General features: G+C 34.0%; 1 protein-coding gene across 1 annotated transcript in view; it reads left to right on the forward strand.

Moving 5' to 3' along the window:
- Fat4 (FAT atypical cadherin 4) overlaps window positions 1-16,411 on the forward strand; it is a 184,065-nt gene that overhangs the window by 154,416 nt on the left and 13,238 nt on the right. The window contains exons 11-14 of the mRNA XM_045131880.1: window positions 4,647-4,751; window positions 12,796-13,103; window positions 14,254-14,339; window positions 15,092-15,271. Coding sequence (XP_044987815.1) covers window positions 4,647-4,751; window positions 12,796-13,103; window positions 14,254-14,339; window positions 15,092-15,271 — 679 coding nt within the window. The remainder of the gene's footprint in view (window positions 1-4,646; window positions 4,752-12,795; window positions 13,104-14,253; window positions 14,340-15,091; window positions 15,272-16,411) is intronic.

Consider the following 16,411-nt stretch of genomic DNA (forward strand, 5'->3'; position numbering starts at 1 on the left):
TTTTGAGTGCTGGGATTAAAGGGACACACAACCACACCTGGCTTGTGAATGTTTTAAAACACAAAAATGGACTTTTAGTTTTGGCTTTCATACTCGCAGTTCTTTTCAAACATGGAACTTTGCTTTGGTAATACTAGCAGATACGATATTCAGATGAACTCACATTTTTGATAGCACCTTTCCTGAGGAAGGGAATATTAAGTTATATAAATATAACTACTTTCTTTCTAAATCATCTTAGATCATAAACTTGTATATTTAGTATGATTGGCACATGTTTATTATAGAATATAGTTAATTTTGAAATAAAATATATTTTGATACTTTCCCCCAATGCTCTAGTCCCTGCATATATAAACCAGTTATAAAAAACTTGTAGCAAAGTATAGGTATGTCCTGGGAACCACAGGAGATCAAAAACCATTGTATTCATATAGAATGATTTAATTAATAGCTAGACATTACCTGGGCTGTGCTATACTATCCCATAGTAGTATGTGGTATAGAATAAGTGAACCATGGATATCCATCCTTGTGGAATATATACTATGGTGAATACACAGATTCACCATGTGTTCAGTACATCATCCCATCACCAGCTTCTAATCATGTATAAGCTAAATGTTTTCTTTAAGCTCACAATCTTGGAAATTCTATGGAAACCCACTGTGGCTAACCTGTGAAGCATTTGTTTTCTTCAGAACTTCCTAATTTTCCATACACTAAGAATTTTTACAATCTGACAAACATCTAATGCAAATTGTGAATGCCCACACAATTAAGTGATATAGTAAAAGAAAGGAGATCAATTTATTTTTCTAAGCACCTGTTCTAACAATAAACACATCTTAACAGAAATATTTATTTTGCTTTGCAGAAAGCTGGGGCTTTTATTTGTATACATCTTATCAAAATATTGCCAGACCTCAAGACATTGACGACTATCCCTAACAGACTTGCACCATTAAGTTCATGATCCAAGAACATTCCATAGTGCTCCAGCATACCAGGAGCAGGTTACAGTAATTCAAGCCACTGCATTCTCTGGCCATCTTGTGTCATTAATTCTATGTCTTAGTAGGCCAATCAAGGAAGAGCAGTTCAAGTTTTGCTTTTTATTTTATTTTGTTTTTATTTCTACTTCGTTAATAGAACAAAATGTACCAAATTCAAGAAATACACATTTAGTAGGGTTCTTTAAAATGCTAAATACAATCACAACATCCTTTCCTTACACAAGAGAAAGTATACTTTAAATTAAAGCCTCAAGTTCTCAAATTCTTTGAATCTCAATATCTAGAACAGTCAATCCTTTGAGGGTATGAATTTTAAAATTATTTTTACTAATAAAAATGAGAACTAAGAACTAAATTTTAGAATAATGAATAGTTCATATACTCTAATGGAAAAAATAAATCTATTTCTTCCAAACTCTGTAATAATTTATTTTAGTCAGAATCTCACAGAGCTATTTTTATGTATTCTCAATCATGATCTTTTTAGAAAAAGGTAAAGTATCTTTATATTGAGATGTTTAACATAAAGTTAGTTTTCTCTAAACAATTCCTATGTTTATCATTGTATATATGAATAAATTGATGTTTTCAAAGGTCTTCATTCTCAGAATACTTCTGAGTTTTCCAAAATGTCTGCCACTAGTGTAGTCACAGAACTGCCAAACACATGAGGAAGAAGAAGTCTTGTTTATATTAAGATGCTTTTTCTTTACTCCTTTTTGAACTAATTGCAATAGCCTATAGTTTATATTTGAATTAAACTTAGACCTCTACATAAAAGAATCATTGTGTACAGAGTCAATATTATAAGGGATTTATATAAATTATATCTGGAAATAAAAAGCCTACATTTATTTTGCTGATCCTAAATCTAAATGGTAGTATTTATAGCAGGATTCAAATCAAGGTAGCATTGAACTTCATAGGTTCAATGACTAGTGACTTTACTTGTAACCTTTCTTGCAGAGTACAGAAGCCAACATATATGATAGTATATACTTATGTTTGTTACTCCTGGCCCCTACCTCTTGTCTTTAAGAAGGGAAGTTGGCAATTTGTAGTCCATGACCATTATCTAAAGATTAGGTTGACTTTAACTATAAAATATTTAGGTCTACATATTTATTACATATGACTTTGAACACTAGTCTAAGATAATTTTCAGAAAAAAATAAAAGAATAACAACATTAAGCAGTACTTATTTCACGAAAGTTGTGTCTTCTTTTACTGTGAAAATCATGAGAGGAAGTAGTGGGGTGTGACTTTGCTGATCGCCAGTAAATAATGAAAAGTATAGCCAGTAGGTCTTGGTTATTCTCCATTGAGGAAGGAAATGCTTCTTAAAAACAGCACTTTCGGTGTGATATTCAGCAAGGTTTCCAGTAAAGACTGACCTCTTGCTTGCCTCTATAATATTTAAAACCTAATTTGGGGGCCTCCAAATTAGGAACTTGTTTATTTTCATGTTTCCTTTTTTGAATGCATTAACATTCTAAAATGCTTTGCCATGGGCTGGAGAGATGGCTTAGTGGTTAAGCGCTTACCTGAGAAGCCTAAGGACCCTGGTTCAAGGCTCGATTCCCCAGGACCCACATTAGCCAGATGCACAAGGGGGCGCTCGCATCTGGAGTTCGTTTGCAGTGGCTGGAGGCCCTGGCGCGCCCATTCTCTCTCTCTCTCTGCCTCTTTCTCTCTCTGTCTTTCCTTCTCAAATAAATTAATAAAAATAAACAAATATATTTTAAATGTTTTGCCTTGTAAGGAGGCTATGAGTTATGCTTGTGAAGGAAAACATGTTCTGCTCATGACTCCATGATGTACAGGAATGGCTAACTTAGCTGTGTCATGAGACCTGACTCACACTTATAATTTCAGACCCTAACAATTGTGGCTACATAATCAAGCCACAAAAACAATACTGAGTGAAACAGAAACTTCTGGCTGTTTTAGGCAAAAAAGCAAAAAAAAAAAAAAAAAAGTGATGTAATGCATTATGTATGTTCAATGTTAAGCCTAGTTATGCTTATAAAATGCATCTTCTGTCTCAAGATGTATAAAGTACTCATTAGTATCCCATAGAAACCAAGAACAGTAAATAAAATCAACTATTAATGAAAATTAAATACTATAATATCTTACCATTTTTTGGAACTGAAAAGCTAAAAATTATGCTAACAAATATATTTTAAAAGTCAGTTGATTTTAAGTTACAAACAATGATGTTACAGTAAAATGAAGTTTATATAAAACAGAAACAACAAAAAATAGGTAAACTGAGTTTTGGCTACCAACACATCAAATTCTTAATAATTACTTTGGGATAACTAGATATGGAAATAAAAGTCTGAATTGCTTTGTGTCATATTTTTATTTTTTCTCAGGAATGATACTAGTCTATATTAGGTATTTTTCTTGTTGTTATGACAAAATACCTAGGGAAGGCAAGTTCAGGGAGGAAGAGTTAATTTTTGGATCACAGTCTACGGGTGCACCATGATGGAACATGTATGGTGACAGGAGTGTAAAGCAGATGGTTGACCATATTGCATCTGCAGTCAGAAAACAGACAAATTATTGCTTATGCTCAGCTAACTTTTGCCTCTAATTAATTCCAGGTACTCAGCCCACAGAACGGTATCACACACATTTGTAATGACTTATCCTATCTCAATTAACCCAAACTATAAATTCATAAACATGTAGATATTTGTGCCCTAGATAATTCTAGAGCCTGTCAAATTCAAATCAATATTTAGCACACCAATTCTAAAAGCTGTTTCATTTGTGAAATATATGTCTCCTTGTAATGGCTTCATTTTCCAGGTCAGCCTAGCCTAGAGTAAAACCTCACTTCAAAAAATAAAATAAAATAAAATAAAAACTTGGGCTAGTTTAAGTTGCTTCAGTGGTTAAAGGTGCTTGCTAACAAAGCCTGATGGCCTGAGTTTTATACCCCAGGACTCACATGAAGTCAGATGCACAAAGTAGCATAGTGTCTGGTGTTTGTTTGCAAGAGGCCCTGGTGCACCCATTCTCATTCTGTGACTCTCTAGTTCTCTCTATGATTGTAAATAAATAAATAAATAAATAAATAAATAAATAAATAAAAGTTAAAGTAAAAGTAAAATATCAAAAAAACAAGCCCCACCAAAAATGAAACTAAGGATAATTCTCCACTTTCTTCATGTCTATTTCTTGACCCTCTGTCATGTGTTAACCATAAACATTAAGTCAGTATTAATTATTTGATTTGAAATATTTATAATAAAAAGGATGCTATAAAATTCCAACCCTTCAATCACAAAGAGTAAATAATTGAAAAAATAAAATCAAGAAAAATGAATTCAGAAATATTCAAATCTGATCATTGTGTCATTTCCTTGAAAGATAGGACTTTTTTCTCAAGATGGTATTGTAAATTATTTCCTAAATATGAATATCTATACCATAACACAACTATACCAGATTTTAAAGTATGAGGTATCCCAATTTTCTAATTTCAAGTTCAATGTCTTCTGATTAATTTCCTTTGAGACATGATGAGTCCAGGATGAAATTATACATATCATTATACTTTACTGGTAATATATTTATGTATAAGTTTTCTCAACAAGTTTGATACATTTTAGGGAAAATGTGTGAATCATCAGTCAACTACTGTGAATGCAATCCCTGCTTCAATGGTGGTTCCTGTCAAAGTGGTGTGGAATCATATTATTGCCATTGTCCATTTGGTGAGTATGACTTCTTTATTATAAAGATCTGTTTTGAGGCTAGTGATAAGGCTCAGTCAGCAGAGTGCTTGCCTATGATATAGAGAACCTGGGTCCCATCCTTAGCACTGCATAATCCAGGTGTAGTGAAGTATGCCTGCAGTCACCTATAATTTCAGTACTAAGAAGATGAAGGATAAATGATCAGCAATTCAAGGTAATCCTTGGCTACATAGATTTCGAGGCCAGGTGGACATACATGATATTCTGAAATTCTCAATCTCTCTCTCTCTCTCTCTCTCTCTCTCTCTCTCTCTCTCTATATATATATATATATATATATATATGTGTGTGTGTGTGTGTGTGTGTGTGTGTGTGTGTGTGTGTGTTATACTTATGTTATATATTTTTATTTGAATATGAACTTCTGTGCAAAGCAATTACTAAGTATTTTTAAGCACTCATGGCCATAATACACACACACACACACACACACACACACACACACACACACATTGCAGTTGCCTTTGTGTTGCTAAAACAAACATCCAACCAGAAGCACCTTATGGGAAGAAAGGATTTCTTTCAGTCTTGTAGATTCCAGGGGAAACTCCATCATGGCAGAAGATGGCTCACTCTATAATATACTTAAAGTAGGGAGAGAAAAACCCACAAACATGAACATACAGAAGTCAGTCTGGCTCTTAACACCCTTAGTGTGTCTGACTCAAGGTGCAGTCTCAGTGACAAACCTCCTTCAGCATTCTCCACCTACTGAAGACTAAGTAGGAAGCTTAACCAAAAATAACTAAGATGAGCCAGGCGTGGTGGTGCACGCCTTTAATCCTAGTACTCAGGAAGCAAAGGTAGGAGGATTGCAGAGAGTTCAAGGCCATCCTGAGACTACATAGTTAATTTCAGGTCATCCTGGGCTAGATTGAGACCCTACCTCAAAAAAACAAAAAAAATAAATAAATAAATTAGTATAAATCCTTCCACATTCCTCCTACAAACACATTCAAAGAGACCAAAAATGACATAGTCAGATTCATCTCACCAAAAATCCCTGTCAGAAACAACCTATCAGAAGGAGCTTATGGGAGGAAAGAGTTTATTTCAGGCTTACAGATTCAAGGGAAAGCTTCATCAAGGTGAAAAAGGAGGGACCACTCCATCAGATGCTCAGAGTAGAGAGAATATCACCCAAGCATGAGCACCTCAGAGTCAAGGTAGCTCTCTGCATGGATTCAAGATCCATCCTAGTCGCATACCTCTTCCAGAATAGCTCTGCCTGCTGAAGACGACATAGGAAGAGTAATCAAAATAAGGCCAGAGAGATAGCTTAGTGGTTAAATCACTTGTCAGCAAAGCCAAACAACCCAGGTTCTATTCCCTAGTACCCAAGTAAAGTCAGATGCACAAGGAGTTTGTTTGCAACAGCTAAAGGCCCTAGTATGCCCATTCTCTCTCTCTCTCTTTCTCTTTCTTTTTCAAATAAATAAAATATTTTAAAAATATTTAAGATGACAGGGCAGGTACATGCACATTCAAACCACCACACACATATAATATGTATGTACACACACACACATACATATGTGTGTGTATGTAGTAAATATCATATAGATAGATAAGATAGATAGATAGATAGATAGATAGATAGATAGATAGATAGATAGATAGATAGATGTATATATACACACATTTATATACATACATTTTGACTAACAGTTTAGAAATTTTGCAATAGCCATGAGTGACTAAAAAGATATCACTTGCTTTGCATAGGCGGTCACAGTCAAACAAAATACTAATGCTTTAAACTTTTAAAAGGTTAATCATTAAAATGCTATTAGAAACATTATTAGGTTTTCAAATTGACAAAGTCTACTTCCACAGTGTGAAAAGGGGGTGTGGGGATGGAGCTTGACCTAGTTATTCGTATAGCAAGCAAGTATGTCATGTGTGACCTAAAAGCCTAGCTGCCAGTCATCTGTATAAAGACAGAGAAGAGCTGTGAGGATTTTTTCAATATGTTTGGCAGTCATGATGAGAAAACAAGAACTCCTTAATGGAGGTTTCTAAACATTGCCTGGGGTCAGCTTTAGGTATGTACCTTCATATGACAAGGGAACAAATATTGATGTAAAATCCAAAGGCATTAGTAAATATAATCCCATTAAAACTGAAAGGAAATGTTTCCATTAGAATTAAGCAGCATTTAATTACTATTTTTAATCAAATTTAAATGTGCTCAAAACTATTCCTTACTTCACTCAAGTAAGGTTGAGTAATATGATATTCAAAGTTTGTGTTTAGATGAGGAGTAGTCATGTGGAAGTATTTCACTGTTACCTAAAATGCAGTTCTCAATAAGATTTTTGGAAAATAAAAATGGTTACCAAGGTATAGTAATAACTAAATGATAATAATAAATAAACTTTTGAATTTGAGGAAAATTTGCAGAATTATTTTCTGTCTGTCACATTCACATGTTGACTATTGTAATAGATTACTTAGAATTTTTACATTGTATAGTGACATATCATTTGAATCAGTCAGAGCTATGTAATATTATTAAAATTAGATGTCTGATATTTCTTTGAATAAAATGTTAAAATTCTCAGTGTTAGACCTAACACAGAGGTCAAATGCAGAGGGCAGAAATAGAATCTCCCTGGTTTTCCATGTCTTTTAAATACTCATAAATAGCACAGGGCTTCTGCAAAGGACCCTGTTCTGAGAATGAGACAAAGACCATGTATCACAGGAACAAAGCCAGATTCTAGTCTGGCCTTGTTACAAGCTGTTCAGTGCAAGCATACTTATTTATACCTTTTCCTTTTTAATTTATTCACTTGAAAGCGTGAGAGAAAGATGCAAACACAGTGAGAGAAAGAAAGAGAATGGATGGGTGTGCTAGGGCCTCCTCCTACTGCAAAAGAAACCTCCAGGCACATGAACCATTTTGTGCATCTGATTTTACTTGGATAGTAAGGAATTGAAACCAGGCCCTCAGTCTTTGCAAATAAGTACCTTTATCAACTGAGTCATCTCTACAGCAACTCCCTTTTCTTTTCGAAAGGAGTGATTGCAATGAGAAGTTCATGATTTGTGCTATTATCTAGGAATTTTGTGTTTTCTGTACCATAGAACATTGTTTTCTTATTAGAATGATAAGAATGGGGCCCAAATATACCTGGTAGGGATTAAATAGATAAAAACACCTGCAAAATTGAAATCAATCTGATTTTCCATGAATCAGGACTATACTAAACTCTAATGTTAATTTTCATTTTCTGAAAAATTTAGTATGTTAACTTATATCATGAGTCATACAAAATAATAACAAAGGCTTGTGGTTTCTGGATTACTTATAACACCTAGAAATATACATACTATATACCTACTAACATATAAAAATATATATAATATGTACTTAGTGTAATATAATACATACACACTACCATATATATATAAATATAATGGTAACTTTACCATTGATCACATTGTAAATAAAAACTGAATATGTTCACTTTGTCAAGAAAATGCTGGATTTCTGTGTAACACCTTTTTAAAAATTCTATAAAATAAATATCATGAAATTACTCAAAAGGAAACATTATTAGAAAAAAATATTCAGCTAAAGAATATTGAATCAATGTTGTCTCCACAGGACAAAGCTCCTCGAGTACTGATGGATGCCTTTGCATTTGCCTAGAATTCATTAATTAAAACTCTGGGGCTGAAGAGACATTTCGTTGGATAATGTGCATGCCACACATACGTAAAAACCTGAGTTTGAATCCTGATGCCCACAGGAAAGCCAGGCTTGGAAGCACATACCTGTAACACAGAGCTGACGAGGTCAAAACAGGAGAATCTCTCAGGTTTGCTGAGTAGTCAGTCTAATGACATCAGTGAGACCTGGGTTCAGTGATAGACCCTGTATCAAAAATATGGTGAAGAATGATTGAGGAAAACATATGATGACTTCCACATGCACACACATGTCACTGGTCAAATACACCCAGAATCCATCTACTGATGATCTTGTCTCTTTCTTTAAGAAAGAGAAAAGAATGTTGTTTCCAGTAACCAGTAAGTAAGCACAACATTAAAAGAATGCTAGAAACAGCCTATAAAATCAAATATGAAACATGAAATTTATAAGATTCTGAGGTTCAGAAATTAAGTAAGTACTCCATGTAAGAAAAATTAAAAAGAAATTGGAATACAACTACCCCAAGAAACTAGCTGGTTCTTGCATAGTTCTGGCTTCCTTCATTCGTAGAGATTCATTGAGGGTCTCAGCAGAATGTGGATGGAACAGTACAGCCCATCACAAAGAGTGCAGCCACAGCTTAGATTGCCTGGAGTGTCCTTTCTTTCACTGGTCTCTGAAAAGCTTAAACAATGTTGCTTTTTCTCATATCACCAAAGTTAGGCTTCAAGGTGCAACTTGGTAGTTTGTAATGAAAATAAAATAAATTGGAGTGGAAAGTGGAAAATGATTTTCAAGTGACTGAAAAGAAGTGTGTACATTTTAGTTCTTTTGCATTCCAAAAGCAAAAATGAGGATTTAAGACAATTAATACCAAACTGGAATATATATTTTTTTATGCTGAGTCACTGATACAGGGACCCTTTGTGGGGAAGTGCTATGGGATACAAATAGAGTTTCACCTCACCTGCCAAACAACCCAGGAGATAGGAACAACACACTAAAAATCCCAGTAGACATGGAGCTGGCAGTACACATTGCTGTCCTTATTCCTTCCAATGGAAAATCAAAACAAAACAAAACAAAACACTATTTAAATTTAGACATAGTCAGCTGACAATATAAGCACTTATAAAGGAAAAGAAAACTAAAGGCCTTGGAATGCCAACACATAATCCCAGACTGCAAAGATTGAATTAAGAGAAAAGTTATTTTCCTTCTGAAATTTAGTGTGGGTGAAACATTCAAATAGAAGTGGAAGATGGAATGTCTCAAACAAATATCTGAGCTGCTTACACACGTATCCTATCAAACAACATTACTGTAATTTTGAAGCTGGAAAAATAAATTGCACTGTTTACATTTGTATCAGTTAAAGGATTGTTATTTGGATTATAAAATATCTTTTCAGTGTCTTAAACCATTTAAATTATGCCTAAGAAAAAACTAACATGCTTCAAACTTTATAAGAAGAGCTTAGCCCATGCGTTTTTAAGAACTTGGTTATGGTATATGTAAAGTTTTTTATATACAAACACAATATATGTATTTCTTCACATAAAGTCTTATAAAATTATTATAAGACAAATTATATTCTTATGTATATGTAACACTGCATATTACTAAATATATAATACACATCTGTATATATTATATATACTATTTTATATTTATGAATTATAAATTACTATATTAGGTGATACTGACGGTAGATACCCTTAAAGATAACTTTATGGTTTCTTTTGATCTTTATTGAAATTAATTTCATGGCATTTCTTTGGAAGATAACTTTAAAACCTCATTAAATTTTATTATACTCAAAATATAAGAAACTCACTTTACATGAAGATAATAAAAATATCCTTCATAATGGAAATAAAATCTATGTATTTTCATATTCTTAAAAGAAGTACAGATTTGAATAAAAGGACAACACACACACTTTTAAAATACCTATATACTCTTATGGAGGAAGATTCAAACTTTTAACTGTTTTTTATAGATTAGTTACAGTTTAATCAAGAAAGACCTAAAGTGGTTGTAGCAGTTATGTTCTCCTTGCAGAGACAACACTCAGCCAGCAGCAGCTTGAGGACAGAAAGGGTTATTTTAATTTAGTGTATGAGGGGAAGTTTCATCGTGGTAGGGAAAGCATGACAGAGCAGACAGCTGGGCATCACATCTCCATAGAAGCAAGAATGAAATATTCTGAGTGGTTTCATTCTGAACACATAGTACTTTGGACTAGTAAACCTCATGATCTTCCCTAATGACACACTACCTCCAGCAAACTCCACCTCCCAGAGGCTCCACATCTTTTCCAACTTGCCACCAGTTGGACCAAATATTCAAATTTTAAAAGATACTGGGGACATTTCATTCAAGCCATCCCAGGAACCCATTGTGCTATTTTTACCTCAATGCTCTGTTTAATTAGATGCTGTTTGCTCTTTCACTGACATCAGTTACTCTTTCTGTTTGCAAAAGTAATGTGACCATAACAACTAACAATTAATTGAAATGAGTAGTATTGTATATCAGTGTAATTTGCCCATACAGTATAAGTCTATAAACTATAAATACCCATGTAAGTATAAATTCAAATATAGAAAATCAGTCTATACTATGTATAATATGTGGTGTTATGGATATATTATGATATATGATATTTATATGTGTATGTCTAGGTATGTGTCATTCCTATAATTTTCTATTCATTTTAGTATTACCTGAGCCTCAACAGAAAAGGAGAAGACAAATAACTCTAGCAGCCTCTAATGCTATTGTTTTCATTTTGTTTATTATTTATTTATTTGAGAGGGGGGAATAGAGAGTGAGAGAGAATGGGCATGCCATTCCAATCACTGCAAACAAATTGCAGAAGCATGTGCTACCTTGAGTATCTGGCTTTACAAAAGTGATAGGGTTAATGAAACTGTGTCCTTTGGCTTTGCAGGCAGGTGCCTTAATGGTTAAGTCATCTCTCCAGCCCCTCTTAGGCTGCTTTAGTTTTAAAAAATTATATGTAAAATGTGATACAGTATCTAACTTCATTTTCTTTTTTTGGTTTCCCATGGTTCTGTGACTTTCAAAAAGTTTTAAATAGGGTTGGAGAGATGGCTTAGCGGTTAAGCGCTTGCCTGTGAAGCCTAAGGACCCCGGTTCGAGGCTCGGTTCCCCAGGTCCCACGTTAGCCAGATGCACAAGAGGGCACACGCGTCTGGAGTTCGTTTGCAGAGGCTGGAAGCCCTGGCGTGCCCATTCTCTCTCTCTCCCTCTATCTGTCTTTCTCTCTGTGTCTGTCGCTCTCAAATAAAAAAAAAATAAAAAATAATTTAAAAAAAGTTTTAAATACTCTAGAAAGTTATGACATTGATTGCTTTGAGTTGAACAATTCCATGATTCTAAATGTAATGCATCTATAATAGATATATAGATAAAAGTAAAGACTGAATATTTGGAAGTTAACAAAAGTCATTATGTATTGGCCAAAGTTATTTTTCCAACATTGGCTACAGTCTACTAGTATTTGTGGGAAAAGAATTTTGGCATAGAATTGTGACTTCTACAAGACTCACTTTTGAAGATGGTAAAAGAACCAGCACAAATAATGGGGATAATGAATTACACACACAATAAAATAAGAAACAACAACAACAAAACGATTTTCAACTAGATTTTAGAAGGACATTCCAAAGACAGTGTAAATCAAGTAAGAGATAAAAAACCTAAAATAACAATTTCTTTTTTTCTAGAAGTGGGGACTACATACCCTTATTTTAACATCTTGGAATACATTACTGAGCATGGGGATGGCTTTTTATCAGGTCAAAACAATTGAATTTACCATTCTTAATTGAGTGGATAGTATATGGAAGAATTACATATGATGAAGAAAACATATTTGTTGAATATTACAGCATACTAAACCTTTGAAAAATCAGCAAACTGACTTTTGAGGTTTTCTAGGAAAGAAGACTCTTCAAACTTATTCCATTTCACTAAGTCCTTCATTGTGAAGAATGAGGCATACTTAAATTCTTAATTTTACAAACAACAACCTCAGCTTACCATCTCTCTTAGTTTTCTTCCTTTTTCCCTTTACAGTGCTATGGGTGCAATTTAGGACCTCCAGCATATTAGATAAACATTCTCCCACTGAGCATTCCTTGCTGGCTAGAAGAGTATTAATTTGTTGTATTTTTATTTCAAAAAGACAACATCTTGTAGGAAATAAAAATTTGTCAACATGACTCATTATTATGACCTAAAATACTTAAATGAGAATAACTTGATAAAACTTCACTGGGTTTTAATGTCAGTTTTCCATTTTTCTAACAGGTGTCTTTGGGAAGCACTGTGAATTGAACAGTTACGGGTTTGAGGAACTTTCCTACATGGAATTTCCCAGCCTGGACCCCAATAACAACTATATTTATGTCAAATTTGCCACTATCCAAAGTCACGCCTTATTGCTTTACAATTATGACAACCAAACTGGAGAGCGGGCAGAGTTTTTGGCTCTTGAAATTGCTGAAGAAAGGTTGAGATTTTCCTATAACTTAGGCAGTGGTACATACAAACTCACCACCATGAAGAAGGTGTCAGATGGACATTTTCACACTGTGATTGCACGGAGAGCAGGCATGGTGAGTGCTGTTTATATTATATAAAGGTAGCAAGCTTAAATCAGCCTACTGCTGTGACATTCAGATCAACTTAGAAATTGTGTTTTCAATAAGGGAAGTCCTTAATCCTCCCTTACTTCTGGATATTGGATTGCCTCTAAAAATGAGCCTGACATGGCTGAAATGCCATACTCTGAGTATTATTCTTACAATTTCATCAACTAAAACATGAGAATTTGCCTTTTGGTGAATTTTACTAAAGTTTGGGTAACAAAGGCCCCTCATTACAGGAAGCTTGCCAAATATAGAGTAATATGGAAAGGCAATTTGGCATTGAAATGTGCTGGAGACTCCTCAATGGCTGTGGCTCAACATGGAGAACCTTGGCTTCTATCTGATGCTTGGGCATTTTAAACACAATGAGGGAATTTTCATGGACCACATGGAATACTTACAGGTTCTACTATACTGATCATTCCATTTGGATTGCATTGCATCCCTTAGGATGCAGAGATGATTATAGATGGACTTACTGAGATACTGTTAAAGAATTTCCACCATGCAGACAATCAGAGGACACAGCTATGCTGGAATGTCATTTGAAGAGTAATTCTTAACATAAATGAAGGAACTTACTTGGATTCTCTACTTAATCATAAACTTTAACATTAATCCAAGCATTATAATGTTATCATTGTCTTCATAAATTTAAATTGCTGTTATAGTGTTTTTCACTGTGTTTTCATAATATTTTTGTAAATATGAGTGTCTTATTAGAATTAAGTCTTTTGAAAACATGATGGTGATTTTTTCATTTATTTAAATAACTGGGTAGTAGGGTAAATAGTATTTAAAAAATTAGAATCCCAGTGAAATATCCCAGAAGTAGAAAACTTAATGTATTTTTAATTTTTTTTCTTCATTAAAAGAAGGAGCATGTGAAAAATTTTTAGTCCAATCTCTTACCTCTTATTTGCAGATATAATTACAATTTCAGTTTTAGAGACATCAAAGAGAGATGTGACTTGGTTTATATTGCAACATATTACATCAAAATGTTAATCAAAATGACAAAATTTTCTCTACATGGAAGCCAGTCTTGGGTGGTGTTGGCTAGGAATCTCAGTGCATCAGTAGGACCCATGGTGATGTCTCCCTTTATGGCTTATAGGCAGCCTCCTTGACTGTGGACTCCTGTTCTGAGAACCAAGAACCAGGCTATTGCACTGTGAGCAATGTAGCACTTTCAGATGACTGGTGAGTGTAAACACCTGTTTAATTCATGTTATTACTATAAATTAAAATGTGTCATTTTAGAATAACTATATTACTCTAGGTAGTGTAGAAAAGTATACCTCCCTGAAAGAGATTTTTCACACTATATAAGTAATAGTAATCTGTGCTGAGTTGATAGAGGTAAAAGCTAAATCAAAGAGTTTAATGTAACCAGAATTCTTTGAAATCTTACTGAAACACTTTTGAGGGACCTGAGCTGGCAAAGAAGTGTAGGATGGAGGTCCCAACATGCTCTGCCATTTAGGAGCAGTTCATGTGGAATTTTCAGTAGTGTTTTGCGCTGAACTATACTTGCCTATCAGAAATACAAATGATTTTGATAGGAATACTATCAGAGAATTATAGCACTGCATCATGCATGGGTTGTATTAGTCATCAGCCATGCATGCCGTGTCATTGCTGCAGAGAAAAACAATAGGCATAAATGCCAGAGTTGACACTTCTATGCCTTGGCTTCTCTGGTAGTGTGCACATGCTTGCAGACTCGACAGTTTAAGGTTTGTAATTGCAATATTTTCTTAAACTTTACTATTTTTTATGCTATAAGAATCCAGTGATCCTGTAGGCAGGTTTAAAGGACATGTATTGACTGGGAATGTTCTCCACTGGCATTTACCAGACTGTAATAAATTTGAGAGTTATGCTCAACTTTAAAAACTAAATGGTAATCTGTTATGTGGCACTAATATCATTATCTTTCCTACTTAATTTAGGTCTCTTGATGTTCAGCCAAATCGAATCACAGTTGGAGGTATCAGGTCTCTAGACCCAATCCTTCAGAGGAGGGGACAGGTGGAGAGCCATGACTTTGTGGGCTGTATAATGGAATTTGCAGTCAATGGGAGGCCTCTGGAACCCAGTCAAGCTTTGGCAGCACAAGGCATCCTCGATCAGTATGGAAATTTTATTTCTTTTCCCTTTAGAAAAATTCAAAACTGCCAGCTGAGCACCAAAGTTGAAATTGTTATACCCCAGTCATAGATACAATAAATGTTTTAAATTTTAGAAATATATTTTTAGCTAAGAAATTTTATTTGTTACTAGGATATTTAATTGGAAAAATATTATCTGCACTCTAAACAATGAATATATGGGTAGAAACTGATTTACCTTACAGATTTTTGTGAAGATTAAATGAGTAACTTGTCATATAAAGGGAGCCTGACACATTGTCACTCGTCACTGTTAGCTACCTTGTGCACATAACACTGAATTGGCAGTTATGTAGTTTTACTTATAGACATTCATTTCTGAAATCTTGATAAAATTTGGGTAGAAAATAGCTTGATTATTGGAACTGTAAGATTTTTTTATTCAATTATTGATTTAGGTACCCAGTAATGGTGAGGAATTTAGAAAATTGCCAGTTTTACTTTAAAAACTCATTTTGCTCACAACCAAAAAATTTATGGGCTGGAGAGATGGCTTAGTGGCTAAGGTGTTTGCCTTCAAAGTCAAATGACTAAGGTTCAATTCTCCAGGACCCATGTAGACCACCTGTACAAGGTGGTTTCCTTTTCTGGAGTTTGTTTGCAGTGGCTGGAGGCTCTTTCTCTTTCTGCTCTATCTATCTCAAATTAATAGTTAAAAATATTTACATACAATAAATAAAACATGAAATTCAGAAGAAATATATAGACGAAAATAAAAATAATCTGTCATTGTAAATTCCATAGAAAATACCCTTAGGTTATTGTCAATGTTATAACAGATTAATGTTCCACAATAGTAATATACTTTATTTTAACTACTGTTGTATGTATACTATAGTCTTTTCCAATTTTATTAAAATGTTATTAAACCTGAAATGAACGTATTTTTACAAACATCTTTGGTGACCTTATTACCTTGAATAAGGTACTTAGAAGTAAAATTACAAAGCTAAGATGGTCAACATTTTCTAAATGTGCACTTTATGCATTTTAATACAGTTTTGCATTTGCATTTAGTTTCCCATGCATTGTTGGTATTACATTAAAGGTAGTACAGTCTGCTCAATGTCATGATGGAACAACACTGAAAAGCAGTGTGAG

This window comes from Jaculus jaculus, chromosome 12 (genome assembly GCF_020740685.1).
Source record: "Jaculus jaculus isolate mJacJac1 chromosome 12, mJacJac1.mat.Y.cur, whole genome shotgun sequence".
NCBI lineage: Eukaryota > Metazoa > Chordata > Mammalia > Rodentia > Dipodidae > Jaculus > Jaculus jaculus.